This window comes from Saccostrea echinata, unplaced genomic scaffold, assembly GCF_033153115.1.
Source record: "Saccostrea echinata isolate AGI-Se365-2 ecotype Australia unplaced genomic scaffold, CSIRO_AGI_Sech_v1 ptg000015l, whole genome shotgun sequence".
Lineage (NCBI taxonomy): Eukaryota > Metazoa > Mollusca > Bivalvia > Ostreida > Ostreidae > Saccostrea > Saccostrea echinata.
The window spans coordinates 1,612,530-1,630,372 of record NW_026889764.1 but is presented as its reverse complement, the minus strand read 5'-3'; the positions used below and the strand labels follow the sequence as shown (position 1 = coordinate 1,630,372).

At 33.8% G+C, this 17,843-nt stretch overlaps 2 protein-coding genes across 2 annotated transcripts; one reads left to right on the top strand and one right to left on the bottom strand.

The window, feature by feature from the left end:
• Positions 1-2,623: 2,623 nt before the first annotated feature.
• Positions 2,624-11,839, top strand: LOC133187981 (neurogenic locus notch homolog protein 1-like). The gene is made up of 8 exons (XM_061323373.1): positions 2,624-2,725; positions 3,292-3,425; positions 4,768-5,072; positions 5,262-7,049; positions 8,003-8,153; positions 8,756-8,918; positions 11,134-11,225; positions 11,689-11,839. The coding sequence occupies exons 1-8, from the start codon at positions 2,624-2,626 to the stop codon at positions 11,837-11,839; spliced, it is 2,886 nt and encodes a 961-aa protein (XP_061179357.1).
• Positions 11,840-14,049: 2,210 nt separating this feature from the next.
• On the bottom strand, positions 14,050-14,870 carry LOC133187701 (uncharacterized). The gene has a single exon (XM_061323105.1). The coding sequence runs from the start codon at positions 14,868-14,870 to the stop codon at positions 14,223-14,225; it is 648 nt and encodes a 215-aa protein (XP_061179089.1). The 3' UTR covers positions 14,050-14,222.
• Positions 14,871-17,843: the final 2,973 nt, after the last annotated feature.

Below are 17,843 nucleotides of genomic sequence, written 5' to 3'. Positions count from 1 at the left end.
AAAGTTGGTAATGAAATCACTATGTTTTAGCTACACAGCTCGATCATGATATAATTGAAAAATTATGAATCAGGAACAGATATCTTTCAACATTTTTAATTCAGTTCATTTAATTCCAGTTCTTTATTTTTTCAAAGCCAAAACATTATGCAAATTCGCATTCAAAAAACATTGCGATAGGGAAAGGCATAGTATGTTCCTTTGCCTGAAGGGTGCTTTACTTATTAAGAGATTCCTCTCTCAGCCTCTAATAATATTTTGTATAATATTATCTCAAATTTTTAAAGACATTCAATATTTTAGAGGATCAACATCATAGAAAGCAACAGATGAATATCAATATTGTCACTTATTATTAAATACAGCAAAGAAGTTAAGAAAGCAAACCAAGATACATTTTTATGTTAAGCCGAGATTTGCACGCAGATAATTCCTATGCACCAGTATTTCTATATTTTTTTTTTTAATTCCTTGACAATCTTTCTCCTATAATATCTTTTGGCCATTTGCCTTGACATTGAGTATATAGGACAAAACTGCATTCTTCCACAGAACATGATTGAAATAATATATAACTTGTTTCTCATGTGTACTTCATATCCACACACAAACACACATAGACAGAGGAACAAAAGCCGAAGAAACAAACAAATAAAGCTTAAATGAGATTACGTTTAGATCATGTTTATGGTATCTTGTTTTTCTTTCCTCTGACAGTCTTTATAACACTACAGGTACAAGGAAATGTAGTAGTCACTCTAAATCTACTGACTTATTCAAACAACGTAAACCAATATGAGTACCAAGACAACGATACAATACACTATTGCTGTGGAACAAACACGCTGGCTAGTAACCAGAAATGTGTTGATCCTTGTAATCCCTCTATAGAAGTCAACGTCAGGTCAGTTTTCTCAAATTATATTTGTGCCTTTTTTGTATGAAATGAAATATGGAGATAAGAACAGTATTAAAGCTCAAAGTCCATTAAAACAATACAAATCGGGAGCAAAGCAAACACGGACCTCCAAAAACATCAGAGTTGGGATCAGTTGCCATGAAGGAGTTGGCATCCCCTTTCGACCGGTCACACCCGCCGTGTGCTCCTTATCATGATCGGGAAATAACGGAAAAACCGTAGACAATTCAGTGTGTAAATAATAGCCTAACAATTGGTATGGAAAACGTTAGTCAGTATATATTGAACATAGAACTTACATAATGATGAGTTTGAACGAGACTGTTGATATTCTTGTTTCATCAACTTGTTTGTCAATAACTTACCTCGTTTTAGAAATTGTTCATGCGTAGAGCATGCTCTTGCGTATCGAATCAACTGAAAGATATACACCCCATATGCAGGTGATAAGAGTATATTGCTGCATACTAAATCGTTAAAATTCGTGATTTGTCAAAATGAATATGATGCGTAAAGATAATGTGTTTTTGTGCTTATTAATTCCAAGCCTTTGATAACAGTGTACGGCCAAAAACTGTGCAATTTTAAAATCTCTAGGAAAACGCGGTAAATTTGAAAATTCATCTACAAAATTACATAGTTTAAAATCATTCTGATTCTACACACAAGTGCTCTGAAGTTGATATAAAACCATGTTAGAGTTCCTATTTGACAATACCTGTATAGTCTTTGGATACCATGTCTACCATGCCAAACTGTTGGAATTACGATGTACACTAACTGTGCTTCTTTTTTGTCTCCAAAATGATTCGATACCCAGGAGCGTGCTCTGAGTCCGATCAATTTTTAAACCTTAAAATGTAAGTTGATGTTAGAAGGATTTCAACAACCTCGTCTGCATTTCGCAAATTCTATGGTCGTTATAATGACTTTGTTTGCAAAAACAACCTATCATTGGGGTTTTTTATGTTTGACATGTTTCATACCAAGTGGTAGGTACATGTACTAGTAATTGTTTTTATACTAAATTTGACTAAGGATTACTATGTCTACCTGATCAATACATAGGGTCATGAAGGGTGTGACCAGTCGACAGAGAATGATTACTTCTAGGCATCTAATCCCACTCCGGGTGTTTCCAGGGATTCGTGTGTTTTCCCCCGTTCGTGATTTGTATTCTGAATAGAATAATGAGATTGATCACATCGTTATCCTCAACCTTTACACTTATAGACAAAAATATTCATTTCAACATATTGTACAACAGCTGAGAGAAGCTTTCTTGGTTTTGACTTTAAGTATCCACACAACTTTATATTTAGATTATAAAATGTTTATAATATGATTCAATTCGATTTAAACAGTTTTATTAAATAAAAGTGTAATAAGAGTGATTAAACATTCTCTAAATTTTTGTATCAAAATTCTTGGAAGATGACAATTGAGAAACTCTGCGCCAAATGAACTTTTTGGCATCGGTTTACTAATATATTCAGTTGGTGTGTTTCTAAAGATTGCTTAAAGTATTAGATCTGTACTTTATCCATTTGTAAATGTAGATATCCTAACTTGTAAAGTACTTGCAACTTGTAAAGTAGTCGACATGTATCAAAAAAGGTTACTTGTTTGATTTATACATGTAGGCGCTCTTCTTGTTGCAATATTTACAGGCTTGGAAGAAATGGGCAAATCTTTAATACGCTAATGAGCGGAATGCTTGGAAAAACTGGACATATCGAGTTCAGAAATATGACAACGATTGGTACTCTGAAAAACCCGCTGAAAGTAGAGATCGCAAAATGGAATGTAAGTAATTGTATACAAATCATTGTAAATAAGTACTTGAAGAGGTTAAGATTCAACATAGAATCCACTTAGGTAAATATGTCTTACAAACAGTATTGGGAATGTATTAATTTGCTATGGTTGTCTCCCTTTGTTAAATGGTTTTTCTTTTTACGTAAACCAAATATATGTTGTAATCTTGACGAAAAGTGTGCCGTGGGCTTGCCTAAATGTCAAACCTCCTAGAACGTCAGTATGAAATATTTGAATCTGATCACAAATTTGTCCTGGCTTTATTTACTAGGTAACACCAGGATTAAGATCCTTAATTTTCATTCCAGATCATGCCCCTAAATTCAAGACCTTGGCAGAAGAAATGTTGAAATCTTGCCTCGATTTAATCTTTTCAGACTTCAATTTTGATGGACGTTTTCAATGCTGTTTACAAAAAATGAATTCAAATTCACATTAACTACGCCAATATACGTACAAGGATATGATGTGAGCAGGCTTGAGGAGTCTGATTCGTTAATTAAAGAGTTTGTCATATGTACATTTGAAAATTATGATTTCTTTTATTATTGCAGAATAACACATTTGTGGAATTTTTAATCTATGACGGGGGCAACAAAAGTCGTATTATGATACAGGATTTCTTCCAGATAGCATACACCAATGTTTTGAACCAGAATGTCACGGTACTCTACAATTATCTTACAAGGTATAAGCTAAGTATATATGCAAATGCATAAAACCTATATATATATATATATATATATATACATATATATATATATATATATATATATATATATATATATATATATATATATATATATATATATAATCTTCAATCGTTTCACCAATGTATTGCTCCTTTATACTCGGTTCCCACTGTCTCGCAATCTGTTACGATCCTCACGATTAACCATTCGTGACTTCTCGTAGAACTTCCATAGAATTTCTGGTTTGAGTACGAACTGATGTCGATACGTTCTCTTATGTTTGTTGCTCTTTGATGTGACACCGTCATGATTGTCAGATATGATCACATAGGTCCCAATAGGATTGTTCAGATTGAGACCACGATTGGATCTTGATTAGACACGATCAAACGATCCCGGTATCCAAATTTTCACGTTTAGATACGTTTGCATATTACTTTAAAATATGTTAATGACGAACCCATGAACTAGGTTGCGATAGAATATTTCTTTCACGATCAGAATCGAGAGTGATTACGATTTGAGTTAAATTGGACTCCGACGGGTATATATGCATCCATACTGACCATGGACTGCATTATTTCCACCGATGAGAATAAAAAATTTACCAATGTGGGGAAAAAATCTTGAACAAATGTGGTGATTAAAACAAAGAAGAAATAAGTAGATCAGTGATCTACTCTTTTACTGTAATAAAGGTCATTCAAAAATACAAAATTGAACTGAAATTTTAAAGCAGATGAAAATAATTAATTATATTTGAAAAAAAAATTCATCTGAATAAGATAACTTTTCTTTCCTTTGGAACCAAGTTTTCAAAAAATAGTAGGTCATCAATTTCTATGTTAATTTGGATAATCCAACATATCTGAACAGAAATGGTGTTTGCATTGTCTAAGATAGATGCCGATCATCATTATTTTAAAGTACGATTACATGTAGATACGACATGTTTCTCTTTGTTACGATGAAATGCAATCTGATGCGAAAATCACGATTAAATAATCGTGTTAATCATAGGAAAAAAAATTAACATGTCAAAAAACTTTCTAATGCAACACGATTTGAAAGACTGGCCTCAAGATCAGAAAAGATTTAGTAGGATCATCATGATTATTGCACAAATAAGGCAATGGTTTTAATTATTTCAATCGTTCAATCATGATAGAGGGAACGTAGTCTTACAGAAAACAATCTCGCTGATTAAAATGGTTAAATTTTCAATTATTCTTTTCACTACACGAACCGGTTCAACCTTCTAAAGGCATGATATTAAAGTACATATGTATTGTTGATGAAATTAAATTAAGATAGGAATGTTGTTCCTTCCATCTTCAGGGTAAGCATGATTATTTCTGTTCAGTGTGATGTGGAATTCTATGGAGCAGACTGTTCCCGCAAGTGTTCATCCCACGTCTCCGGGAGCCAAGGACGATGTAATATGACGGGTACAATGATCTGTGATGACCACTATTTCGGGCCAAAATGTAATATATTTTGTATTGACAAGAACAATGGAACTTGTAATGATTATGGACAATTAATCTGTAACACCCACTTCTTTGGCAATGAGTGTTCCAGACAATGTGTTGATACTAGCCATGGAAACTGTTCCATTGATGGATATTTACAATGTCAGGATGGTACGTAAAAACGGTGATTTTTTTTTCATTTAAAACATTGAAAAAGTAGATGATGTTAAAATATATGCTACATAGTTTAAATATGAACAAATAAAAATTAAATTAGTTAGAGGGTATGTGATCCTTAAAGTGTCTAAGATTAATTTTGTTTATTTTAAATGCGGATATAATACATAAAATACTTCATAGGATATACTGGACAAGGATGTGAAAGCAAGATTCCCGAATGCATGAAAGCACCATGTGAACACGGAGGCACGTGTATGGACTTGGCAGATAATGCATACAACTGTAGTTGTACTCGGGGGTGGGAGGGGAAACGATGCCAAGAAGACGTTAACGAGTGCCTTCTGAATGTTTGCAAAAACAATGGAACGTGCACTAATCTTAATGGAACGTACCAGTGCAGTTGTGCAGGCGGATGGTTCGGTGAAAATTGTGATGCAGATATTGACGAATGCTCAGATTATCAGCCTTGCAAAAATAAAGGTTCGTGTAATAATGTCAAAGGCGGTTATGAATGTACGTGTCCCAAAAACTGGAAAGGTAAAAACTGCACAGATGATGTGAATGAATGCCTTCAGAATGCATGCAATGGTCATGGAAACTGTTCAAATATCCCTGGTGCTTTTTCATGCTCCTGTTATACTGGATGGAACGGTACTAACTGCAACGTAGATATAGACGAATGTACAGTGCACAGTCCCTGCCAACATGGAGGGTCTTGTCAGAATAACATGGGATCTTATACTTGTCTTTGTGCTTCAAACTGGACTGGTCAAAACTGTCAAGAAGATGTCAATGAATGTTTGAAGCCAAACATTTGCAATGATAATGGTAACTGTTCAAATTCGGCCGGAAGCTTCCAATGCGTGTGTAATTCTGGGTATCAAGGAGATCGGTGTCAGGCGGATGTTAATGAATGCCTTCGCAATGACGCCTGCCTCAATGGCGGTACTTGTCAAAATACTCTCGGTTCCTTCTCCTGTATATGTCCCCCAAACTGGACAGGTACTACATGTGCACATGATGTGAATGAATGTTTACAAAATATATGCAATAATAAAGGAAACTGTACAAATATTGTTGGAGGATTTCAGTGTGAATGTTTTCCTGGATGGACTGGTATGGAATGCGACATAAATGTTGATGAGTGTAAAATTGAAGTCTGTAGTAATGGAGGAACATGCGTAGATAATATCGGTAGCTATAATTGTATCTGTCCTCCATATTGGACAGGTCCTTCATGTGAGGAAGACGTAAATGAATGCTCAACAGGAGACTGCAAACATGCCTCTCAATGCATTAACTCTCCAGGGTCATTCAGTTGCACTTGTCAGAAAGGTTGGGTTGGTGAAGCATGCGATAGAGACCTTAACGAGTGTGAGTTTTCTAGCTTTTGTTCGACAATAAATAGTTATAACTGCACTAATACTGATGGTAGTTATTCTTGCCACTGCAAACCAGGTTGGGGTGGCACAGCGTGTACAGAAGATATAAAGGAATGCGAAAACAATATTCTCTCCTGTGAACATGGTGGAACTTGCATTGATACCCGTGGTAGTGCTCACTGTAATTGTCCTTCCTCTTGGACAGGTAAACGTTGTGAGAATGACGTTGATGAATGCAACAACGATGTTTGTTTCCACGGATCGACGTGTCGTAATTTTGCTGGTGGATATAACTGTAGCTGTCTACATGGATGGAGAGGACGACAATGTAATGATGACGTAAACGAATGTGAGGAAAACCGGTGTAAACATATGAAATCCTGTCGGAATTTGCAGGGATCATTCCAATGTGAATGTTTAGATGGATGGAAAAGCGTTGAATGCGATGAGGATATAGATGAATGCGAACAACAAAAATGCTCCGGATTCGGAATATGCGTCAACACTGAGGGGTCATTTACATGTAATTGCCGGGAAGGACATTCAGGCAGAACTTGTGAAATATTGAATGGAAAACCCACAGTAGGCATGCATCCTATTTATTTTTATTCAATAGTTTACGAAGTTAAGTTGAATAGGTATATTTGAAAGCTGCTTTACCTTGTCCAATGTTAGTGCATTATGGAAGGTTGCATTAACAGGTCGTGTGAATTATTACACTAAAAAATCAATATTTAAAATTTCTTCCTAATATTTAGTCAAATATTTTTCTTTCTACAATTGTCAAACATTTAAAAGTAACACATGATATCTTAAACTTCTTCTGGATTGTTTAAGAAGAGAGTTCAAAGTTTCATCTAGAGAAATCAATTAGAGGGAGGAAAATTCAAAATCTTCTTAAGAGATGCTAAGCCGCATTTGTTTCAATTTTCAATGCAAATATCTTAAATGTTGTGAAAATTTAACTGTTCCATAATCCAGAAAGAAATCTTTCAGATCTGCTCGAATACCATGTGCTCATATGGACAAATTACATACACAGGCATCCTCATATTTTTGCCACTATCACGTTTATTCAAATTATGGACCCCAAGAACAATGATGGAGGCATAAGAAAGAGTTCAAAGTTTATATTGAACTTTATTTTCTTTTCAATCGGTAACAAAAGTCGTCATGTTTCTACGTTCTTTCAAAATTATTCGATCCCCCTCCAATTCGAGAACGGGGTAGGGTTAAAAAAAAGGGGGGGGGAGGATCAATCATTTGCAAAGAAATACTACAACGTTCTTGGAAATATTTATATGAAGAAAGAACATGTTTCATAAATATAAACAATAAACTATCTTTCTTTGTTGTGTTATTCGGGGTTTAGAAGTTGTTATCATTGCAGAAAAAAAAAAATTACTAAAGCGCTGTAATATCCAATATAACACAACTCCGACAATATATTATTATATAACTTTAAAAATAACTGAAACTGAAAAATTCAAAAGTACTATAATATAATATGTAGATACATGTATATTGTTATTATTTTAGGATTAATCGGAGTGGAGAAGGTCAATCTGGAGTTTACTGGACATATCTCAGATAAAGATCTTAACAAAATAGAAAACTCCTTACGGATTATATGTACCTCTTTGTGTCATGACGTCAGCATACTGTCAAAAGATCATGCCTTATCATACAGGTATAATGCAGCATATTGGTATGCAGCATATTCTCCATGTTTAAAAGATCGTAAAAAGCAATACGTTCTCGTAATTTGTTGTTTTTAATATACATGTGTATATGCATCATTATGAATAAAAAAATTGTCGATTATACACTGTTCTGTTCGAAGAATATTGCTATTCTAAATATTAAAATAAAATGCTGTAAACATATAACATTTGTAATATAATATGTAATCTATAAGCTATGTAATCTATTTAGCGCCTAAGGCTAAATAGCTTATGTAGTATATATACTGTATACTGGGAAATTTTCGTCCACGTTTTATTTCGCCCCCTTCGCCCTCGTCGCAATTTGGCGAATTTAAAACGGACGAATCCAAAGAAAACAACATTATCTCTTAAAAGATCTGAATTTTGGCGAATTCAAAATGGGGCCAAATTGATTGCCGGTGTGAAAGGGCGAAAATAACCCGGTATATAGTATTTATGTCTAACACATTCAGAAAACGCTAACTTATAACCGTTATGAAAGACCTTGTTTTAATTGTATAAACTTTCATTAAATTTGATGAATGCACATATTCCTTAAACTTTATAAATGTTTCTTTTCAATTAGCAATGGAAATACAGACTTTCAAGTTCCAGTCATTTGTGATGGAAAACCCCTGTCACGTGACCGCCTAGAGATGAAATTGAAAGAGATGTCAACGGAGCAATTGAGAACAGCTTTTCCTTTTGAGCTTGCAAGATTTAAAACCAAAGATAATGCAAATAAAAAGGTATATATATATATATTTACATTTACAATAAATTTCCCACATGATTCTTTACAAAATAGAATACAGTTAATTTTCTCATGAACTTCCATGAATGGACATCAATATCTCCATTGTAACGTCATAATACCTTACTTGACGTCAAAACTATAGTACAAACTGTTTTGCTTTAAAAATGACAGTTGAATGGCGTTATTTGTGGCAAATCATCAGAAAAATAATGTAAATATAAGAAATGAATTTAATTTTTGAAAATTCATGAGGTACATGAACTAAAACGCTGCAGGCTGGCATATTTATCATGAAGCGTTAACGCGCTTCATGAAATATGCCGGCGTATTTGCATGTAAACTGTCACATTGTTTAAAGAGACATCCAGAAACGGGGCTTAAATTTTACTTTACGTGCTTTATTCTACGTTGGTAATACGTGTATTACCATTTAAAAACTAGCACAAACTTTTGCGCTCGTGTCCCCATATACAAGTACAAGTTATTGTAAACAAGAATAGATATGGGTTACCCCTGTAACGGGAGGGGAGAAAAATGCAGCAGACCAGACCGGGATTCGAACCCGGGCCCCCTGAATCTCCAGTCAGGTGCTCTACCAACTGAGCTATCTGACACCACCGGTGATAGAATCTGTCTGACCGCCACAACCCATATCCAAGATATTCGACTTTTTATTTACTCGAATTTTCACTGTGATCAGATGATTTCTGAAACTGCACTGTTGTATAGTTCTTCATGTCCATACATGTAGCAAATACTGTCGCCAATCTAAGCGCCACTAGCAAACAGTGCACACACCTGTGCTTGCAAGACCAAATAGCCTAGGTCTACACACGTGCGATGAGATTGTCAATCGCATCTTTGCAGACCTTTCCGGCGAGCTCGGAAAAACACCCTTTTTTTTGCCGCGAAGTTACGATTGTTGTATAATAAAATTTCGTTATTTAATAAAAAAAAAAAAAAGTTAAAAAACCACATACAATTATTAATGATTTAAAAGATACCAGAGAGTCTGACACATCTGTTTCATATTTGGATATTTTACTTGAAAAAGATGTTAATGGTAATCTAACAACCAAGCTTTATGATAAACGTGATGACTTTAACTTTTCGATCGTCAACTTCCCTTACTTATGCAGCAAAATACCTTCATCACCTACGGAGTTTATATCTCTCAGTTGATTCGATACGCAAGAGCATGTTCTACGTATGTACAATTTCTAAAACGAGGTAAATTATTGACAAACAAGTTGATGAAACAAGAATATCAACTGTCTCGTTTAAAGTCATCATTTCGTAAGTTCTTTGGTCGATACAATGACCTTGTCAGCAAATACAATTTATCATTGAGTCAAATGCTGACTGACGTTCTTCGTATTAATTGTTAGGCCATTATTTACACACTGAATTGTCGACGGATTTTTCCGTTATTTCCCGATCATGACAAGGAGCACACGGCGGGTGTGACCGGCCGGCAGGGGATGCTCACTCCTCCATGGTACGTGATCCCACCTCTGATGTTTTGGAGGTCCGTGTTTGCTATGCACCTATTTTGTAATGTTTAATGGACTTTTGAGCATGAATACTGTTCGTTATCTCCATTTATTTCATTACATTCTCTCTTAGAGGTAAATGTACGACAATTAACAAACAATAATCATGAAAGTAATATAATTGGTGAAAAGATTTATCATTATCAATCGAAGATTGACCTATATATTTCCGTGAAAAAGACTGAAGAGGCAGCTAGTGTAGGAATATGAACACTTTTAATTTGCATTTCTGGTGAAAAAACTTTTAACGTTTATTTTGTTTTCTTTCACATGTTACATACATATCATTATTCTTTACATTTGTTGTAATGTTGTATGTCTTGGTTATGAATGGAATGTTGTATCTCTTGGTTATGAATGGAACTATATTTTTTCAGAGCTATTGTTTGAAGAGTACCTGACTTTAGTAATATATCTTGAGTATATATATTATATTAAAAACAAAACGTGTCTCTGTCTGTATCAGCCAATCAAATTGAATGTATATGAGCAAAACTAAAGTAATTACTTATAATTCATATCATAATTGTCTGATAGAACCCAGTTTTCTGAATAATTTTATAAATGTTTTCAACTAAGAATTTTACTCCGGTGTTTTCTATTATTTCTTGAAGTAAAGAGGCTTTCATACCTTTAACATATTTAAACTTTTAGAGTTGGATAAAACAGAATATTCCCCTACTAGCCGGGGCAGGAGGTGGCTTCCTCTTACTCGTCATCATCATTATTGTCGTGGTAAAATTAAAGTAAGTATAATACAGGTCTGAAAGAACACATGTCGTACAATCAAAATATTTCGGAAGGATTTTAATTTTCATGGATTTCATGTATAACCATCACCAGCCCCGACAAATGTCAACATACAAGCAATACCTTTCATAACGAAATCTTTGCTCTTGAATTGCGTCTCTTCTTACTGATAAAGTTTGAACAATTCATGAAAATTGGTCCCAAGGTAATAAAATGATTCTATTGTTTGTCTTCAAAACCTTTTAGATAAAATGTTACAACACTTGGCATAATAAATGTGGCATGTCATCTGTAACGTTTTTAATTGTCTATATATAAGTATTTCCTTATTGGCAGATTTGCTTGCATTTTTGATTCAAGGAGATACTGGAAGAATTATAAAGCCTTTTCTCGAAGAAGAGCAATCTGCAATTATTCACAGCCCTCGATCTATTAATTGAGTCTGTGTTCCTATTGTAGGAGAAGTAATGCTCGTCACATAAAGGAATCTAACATTAAAGATGAATATCTGACAATGGATGAAGCGTTTGATCAGAACTCTGGGGTCACAAAAGAGAACCCCATGTATTTCATATCTAACATTGAGGAAGGTGATGATACCAATGTTTAGCCATAAAAGAGGAAGAGAAGCTTTATTGTTAACTGATCTGAATTTTTTTTCTCTAAAAAATCCATGTAATAAAATTTGAGATTCGTTAATGTAAGCATCGAATGTAAAGAGCTATTGATAGAACGTGTGGGGATTTGAAACGTGTGGGAAAATTCGTATTGTGAAGAACTGCACAAGGAATTATCCGGATTATTCCCAAGAGAACGATTTATTTCCATCTATGCAAGAAATCCTGATCAATTGATTCACCTGAGAGAATCAACGTGTCTTAAAAACGATCACGTGTTACAAAGGAGACACAAGTCACAAATCATGAGATATCATCAAAAGTTTTGTTCTCCAAAACAGCCTGGCAAAATTTAACTATTAATATACGCAATAAGTACTGATTGATAAAAGAGATTTGAATTTTTTCAATACTGTGCAAAAATCTCCAGACTAGATAAGGAAAGTCAATGATTTTTTTTCCTTCATACATTTTCCACATTAACACATACGAATATTTTCATTTAAATCATCGCCAGATACCTACATTTTGGTTTTATTTGTTTAAGGCTATATGCATATAATGTAAAATTATGTTTCTGTAAATCCGTTCCCAATTGTAGTATTCTAGTGCTAAAGATGTGGTTTTACTACATTATTTACTTAAAGTGTTTTGCTTTTATAAGCTTTATACATTCGTCAATTAAATATTCGTGTAATAATATGGTTTCTTCGATCCGCTAATATGCAAAAATCATTTTATTTATTTATTATTATTGTTCAGTTTTTTTTTTTTTTTTTTTTTTTTTTGTTTGATTTATTTATTTATTGAGGGGGTTAAATTCTGCACCTTCTGAGCATCCTGATATAGGAACATGAAACGTACATTTAAATATAAATTCCAGGTTATCTCATTGTAGAATAATATTGCTGTCGATATCATACATGTATGTATAGCACAGTCAAAAGAATATTTTTTTAAATTAGCGTTCGAATGGTTCTGAAATAAACAACGTATAAAAAAAAGAAAAGTGTTTTATTTAATATGGTAAATATTCAAAGGAATTGCGAAGGTATGACATGAAAATATTACTTATAAATGTACACCCACTATTACTTATGTACACCCATGATTATTAATGTAAACCCACGATTATGGAGCATATGAATATGTAAGTTTGCTTAGACAATTAATTTCAAGATATGAAGTGTAAAAAATTCGCAAACAGACAATTCTTCTTATGAAATACATACAAGATTGACATTCATTGTCAAAGTAAAAGCAAGAAGATCAAGACTGTAAATTGATATCTCGTCTTCTCAAAACTTTGTTAAAAAGCATTAAACACGAGAATATTTACAATACACTATTCATTCCTACCGTGAACGACTTCCAGCTTGAAGTTCACTTATTAATTGTAGCATCCTTCTGTACTATGAGAGTGAATCCCAAATAATTTGTCCGTGTGATCAGGAGGCAATGGTTAAAACAAAGGGTATTTGTATTTTGTTTCGGTGAATAAATGTTGAGCATGAATTATTTTGCGCAGCCTTTCATTAGCTATATACTGTAAACATCTTTAATTCCACGTGTGCAATATTTCACGGTTTTCTTTACTGGTACATTTCACGGTGGTTTAATTTCGCGGATATTAATTTTTTCTTCATAAACTCTATTTGTAATTTTGAAAGAAAAAAAATCCTTTAAAGCAAAGAATGTTGTTGTGGAGTATATATTATATTTTAAGAAACTTACAACCTCTGGAAGTTTCAAATGATTATCAATGGTTTACTCTTTTACTCGTATAAAATATTATAGTTTTTAAGGTATATGGAAAGTATTTTCATTTTATATATGAATACTACTTTGATATGTCGATAATATTCACGATGGCTCAATGTTTACGAAAATCTTTGATCGCGAACATAGTGAAATTAAAACCATCGCAATATATTCCACTTTTACAGTATATAAATAGAGAGAAGAGAGAGAGAGAGAGAGAGATTTGATTATGATTTGTATGAACGAGTTTCATCTCACGGCGCAGTTCTCGATTTTTTAAATACCTGTATATGTACTAATGCTGCCTGTATTTTTACAGTATCCCCCTCCCAGGAAAATAAAGAAATAACGAGTCAAAAAGTAGAATGTTCGTTTTTCCACATGTAATTAACATCATATTTCTCCATTTAAAAGTCTAAAATACATACAATGACTGAGGGTATATATACTTAGCATTCTGTTTTGAAAAGTGTAACAAAACATTACATTTTCAATGAGAATAAATTTACACGGTCACAACATACAGTTTAAACATTTATCATTCATTCAGCTGACAAGGATTCTAAGTGCCAAAGATAAACTTGAGTTCATGTAGGACTTGTAGAATGAAAGTTTTTACATTCTGCATAAAAACTGTGCAATCACCCCTTCCTTGTTATCCCCCGTCATGAATTCGATCCAGTGACCGACGTATGTTTCTTTATCGATCTTTCCTTCCTTCTTTGTATCCATGGCTTTAAACATCGTGTCTACTGCCTCTGAATTAGTCATTCCAAAACACTTCATACCCTTTTGAAAATTTTCGCTGATTAAATAACCAGTGTTGTTCACATCGAAGGCGTCAAAAAAGCTCCCTACCATACCTGCAAAGGTTTCGACAAACAAATTCTTATTGAAGCCAACAAGTTCTTTAAAAGCTGCAATGTACTCGTTTTCAGAAATGTTGCCATTTTCTCGCATCTTCCTTCCTACTTCTAGAAGTTTGGGCGCACTTTCTGGTGACACTCCACCCGAGCCACCTTGCGCTGTGATATCTTCTCCTTTCTTAATCAAAATTTCCCAACCGTTTTCTAACCAGTTTCGAATGGCTTGTGCCTTTTTCTCGTCTAAATCAAACTCTTTGATGAATGTAGCCGTCATGTCTGAATAGTCCTGTTTACTTATGAATCCATTGCGCTTGAGGTTATTTAGTTGAAACCATTTTCTGACTTTGCTTTCAACAAACTGAGAAACGACCATTGTATCAACGCCTGAAGACGACATGTTTGCTTCGGGGTCAGAGACGACGTGAAAAAGACTCTTAGATATCTTGGACTTAAATACTTCATCTCAAAATCAGATCATTAAAAAAGCACGCCTCGAGACATAGTTATCATGCATTCCTCGGTATCTGCAACGAAGACTTGACAGTTTCTGATGCGGATTTGATATAATGGTACGAATTAAGCCTCTTTTTTCTGATAGGAATGATTAGAAATAGAAATGCAAACTCAATATCTCAAAGAGCTCAAAATAAAATTAATGCATGTCTACTTTATTTGAGTTTTTGTGAATTTTACATCCTCCACTTTTTCGGTAGTTTTTTTACACATTTTTTTTTCTAACTAGGTATCAAGTGAATGTACTTAATTTGTATTTCATAATGAATTTCAGGATGCTTGTTAATTACATTTAACTTTTGCTCAGATTTGTCCTTTCTTTTCACTCAAATACAGCCCGTTATGTCGTGTAGATCGTGGATGAGGCATATGCGTAATAACCCTCTGGTCGAGATTTTTCATAATGTGGAAGCCTGCATGTCTTTTTCTTGGACACTTTTTTCATGTTTTTAGTACCCACCCCACCCACCTTTCCCTGAAAATATGAAACCATATACTTTGATTATAGAAAAAAAAAGTAAGGTAGAATACTTATTTTTTCCTCTTGGAAAGTAGTGAGACTACTGAGTATAATTACTTTTGGGTTTTCTAATGAAAAGGCGTATATATTCAGTATGAATCACTCATATAGTAATCAGATCAGAAACCCAATCAGTACTTAATTCAATACAAAAATAAATCCATGGCAGGATACTTAATTAGCTATGCGTATTTATACGCCCTGTCATAATAAGCTTATATATTTTCTGAATACATTGCAGTATGGTAGCCTCTTGTCATGTTTGATGTTAAAGCATTTGCTGCGTGATAAAGAATTAACAACAGCTGACGTGACAGATATACTCGCAGACTGGTATACTTCTTTTGTTTTAATCTACATGTACATTACTTTTTTAAATTCAAAAATGTTGCTTTCCTTAGAACTTTGTCCTGCTGGTTAATCTTTATACAACACACAAACAGATATATATATATATATCGTTTTGAATCTGATGATTCTTAAGATTTACGCAAGAAGGAATGAATTTCGAAATATTTGGACAAAGTTCAAATACTTTTAGTACTGCATCTCAAACTTTAAAAAAAAGCATGTGAGAAGTTAAAAAGATAAGCGATTAAACTGAAAAATGAGTGCTGAAAAGAAACGTCATAACGACGTCGGAACCATTCCTGCCGTGCAGCGATAGACGAAGTCAAACATTGTGTTTAATATATCTATATCTATATCTATATATATATATATACCGGTATATAAGACTCAAGATTCACAAAAATGAAGCTCGAATAAATATTCTAACTTTAAGCGCCCTCTGTCTTGAGTGAAATATGAAGATAACGAACAGTATTCAATCTCGAAAGTCCAATGAAACGATACAAATTTTGGAGCAGAACAGACACGGACCTCAACATTTAGAGGTGGGATCAGGTGCCATAGAGGAGTGAGCATCCCCTGCCGACCGGTCACACCCGCCCTGTGCTCCTTGTCATGATTGGGTAAAAATTTTCATCTTAGTAGTAAGATTTTTTGTGAAAAGGGTAACAGACACTTAGATTATCAGTGTAATATATCAATTCATATTCTAAATATAAAGGGTAATACTTCGACCCTTTGTCATAATGGATGAAAAGTTTTAAAGTAAGTTAAAGAATTAATAGACAATAAAAAAGGCAAATGCAAACGCAAATGCTCCAACTATCCTACCGTTTTAAGTAGACTGGAAATGATTAAAGAATCGGAAATACTATACTGTATATTATGATTCCAGCTGAAAAAAGTTTGTAACAATGTTGTCTTCGTTTGTAATGCTCATTATTACAATTGTATTTTAGAAGATCTTAGCTTTAATTCCATATCTGGTAATCCATCTTATACCCACAGATTTAGATTCTGCAATATCACATTTCATTTTTAAATACTAATATTCCAGTAAAGAGAGGTGAATTAGATTTGCCATAGATTTGCCATACGTATACTGAATTCCATCATTTCTTAGTAACCCTTACAAAGATAAACAGAATATCTAGGAATATTTCTACCAAGCCCCTAATATATCAACTGCTATGAGGGAGAGACTGCAAGCGTATTGACTACAACATTTTCAAGACCGCATTTAAACAAAATTTTGATTCTCAAAATCCTAAAGAACTTAAATATTTAAAATCACATTTGTATCCAAAATTTATATAATCATGACATACGACTTTTCTACACTTTATATCATCGTTCTTCACGATGAATGAATGACCCGCACTTTTGATATCAGACAACTGCTTCTTCAGTAAAAACGGAACTCGAAACTTTTCAGATCTTGTAATTGTTCATCTACAAACTTACTTTGCTAAATAATAATCCTAATTCTGCACATAAATACTCTGAAGTGGATATTAAAAAGAAGCTGGAATTCCTCATTTACAGTGTCTATTTAGTCTTGGGAGACCAGGCTCCGGGGCCATAAAACTGAGACGCTTACTTTTGATCTTATTCTCTTTTGCAAAAGGAATATATAGTGGAAAAGTGAGACTGAGATCAAAAGTAAGCTCGTCTCAGTTTTATGGCCCCGGAGCCAGGTCTTCAAACAATCTTGAGATGTTGGAATTTTGACTGGCACTGATTGTGTTCCTTTACTAGTATTAGCCGAACCTTCTCCATGAAAACTCTCGTAGTGACCTTCAATTCTACACGACGTTTTATCTTTTTTTCCATTCATAGTGGATCGATATATCATAAAAATAAAAAAACATCAAAATTAAGAATCTGCTACATCTGTTCTATACTTGGATGATTTAATGACTTTAGAGGTTAAATGCCAACTATTCACTAAACTATGTAGGGGATGACTTCAATTTTTCCATCATC

Excerpts from the sequence above, each read along its gene's own strand:
- LOC133187981 (XM_061323373.1), top strand. The coding sequence starts at position 2,624 with ATGAGCGGAATGCTTGGAAAAACTGGACATATCGAGTTCAGAAATATG. Across the intron at positions 7,050-8,002 it reads GAATGGAAAACCCACAGTAG|GATTAATCGGAGTGGAGAAG; the intron begins GCATGCATCCTA and ends TTATTATTTTAG. Across the intron at positions 8,919-11,133 it reads AAGATAATGCAAATAAAAAG|AGTTGGATAAAACAGAATAT; the intron begins GTATATATATAT and ends TTAAACTTTTAG.
- LOC133187701 (XM_061323105.1), bottom strand. The coding sequence starts at position 14,870 with ATGTCGTCTTCAGGCGTTGATACAATGGTCGTTTCTCAGTTTGTTGAA.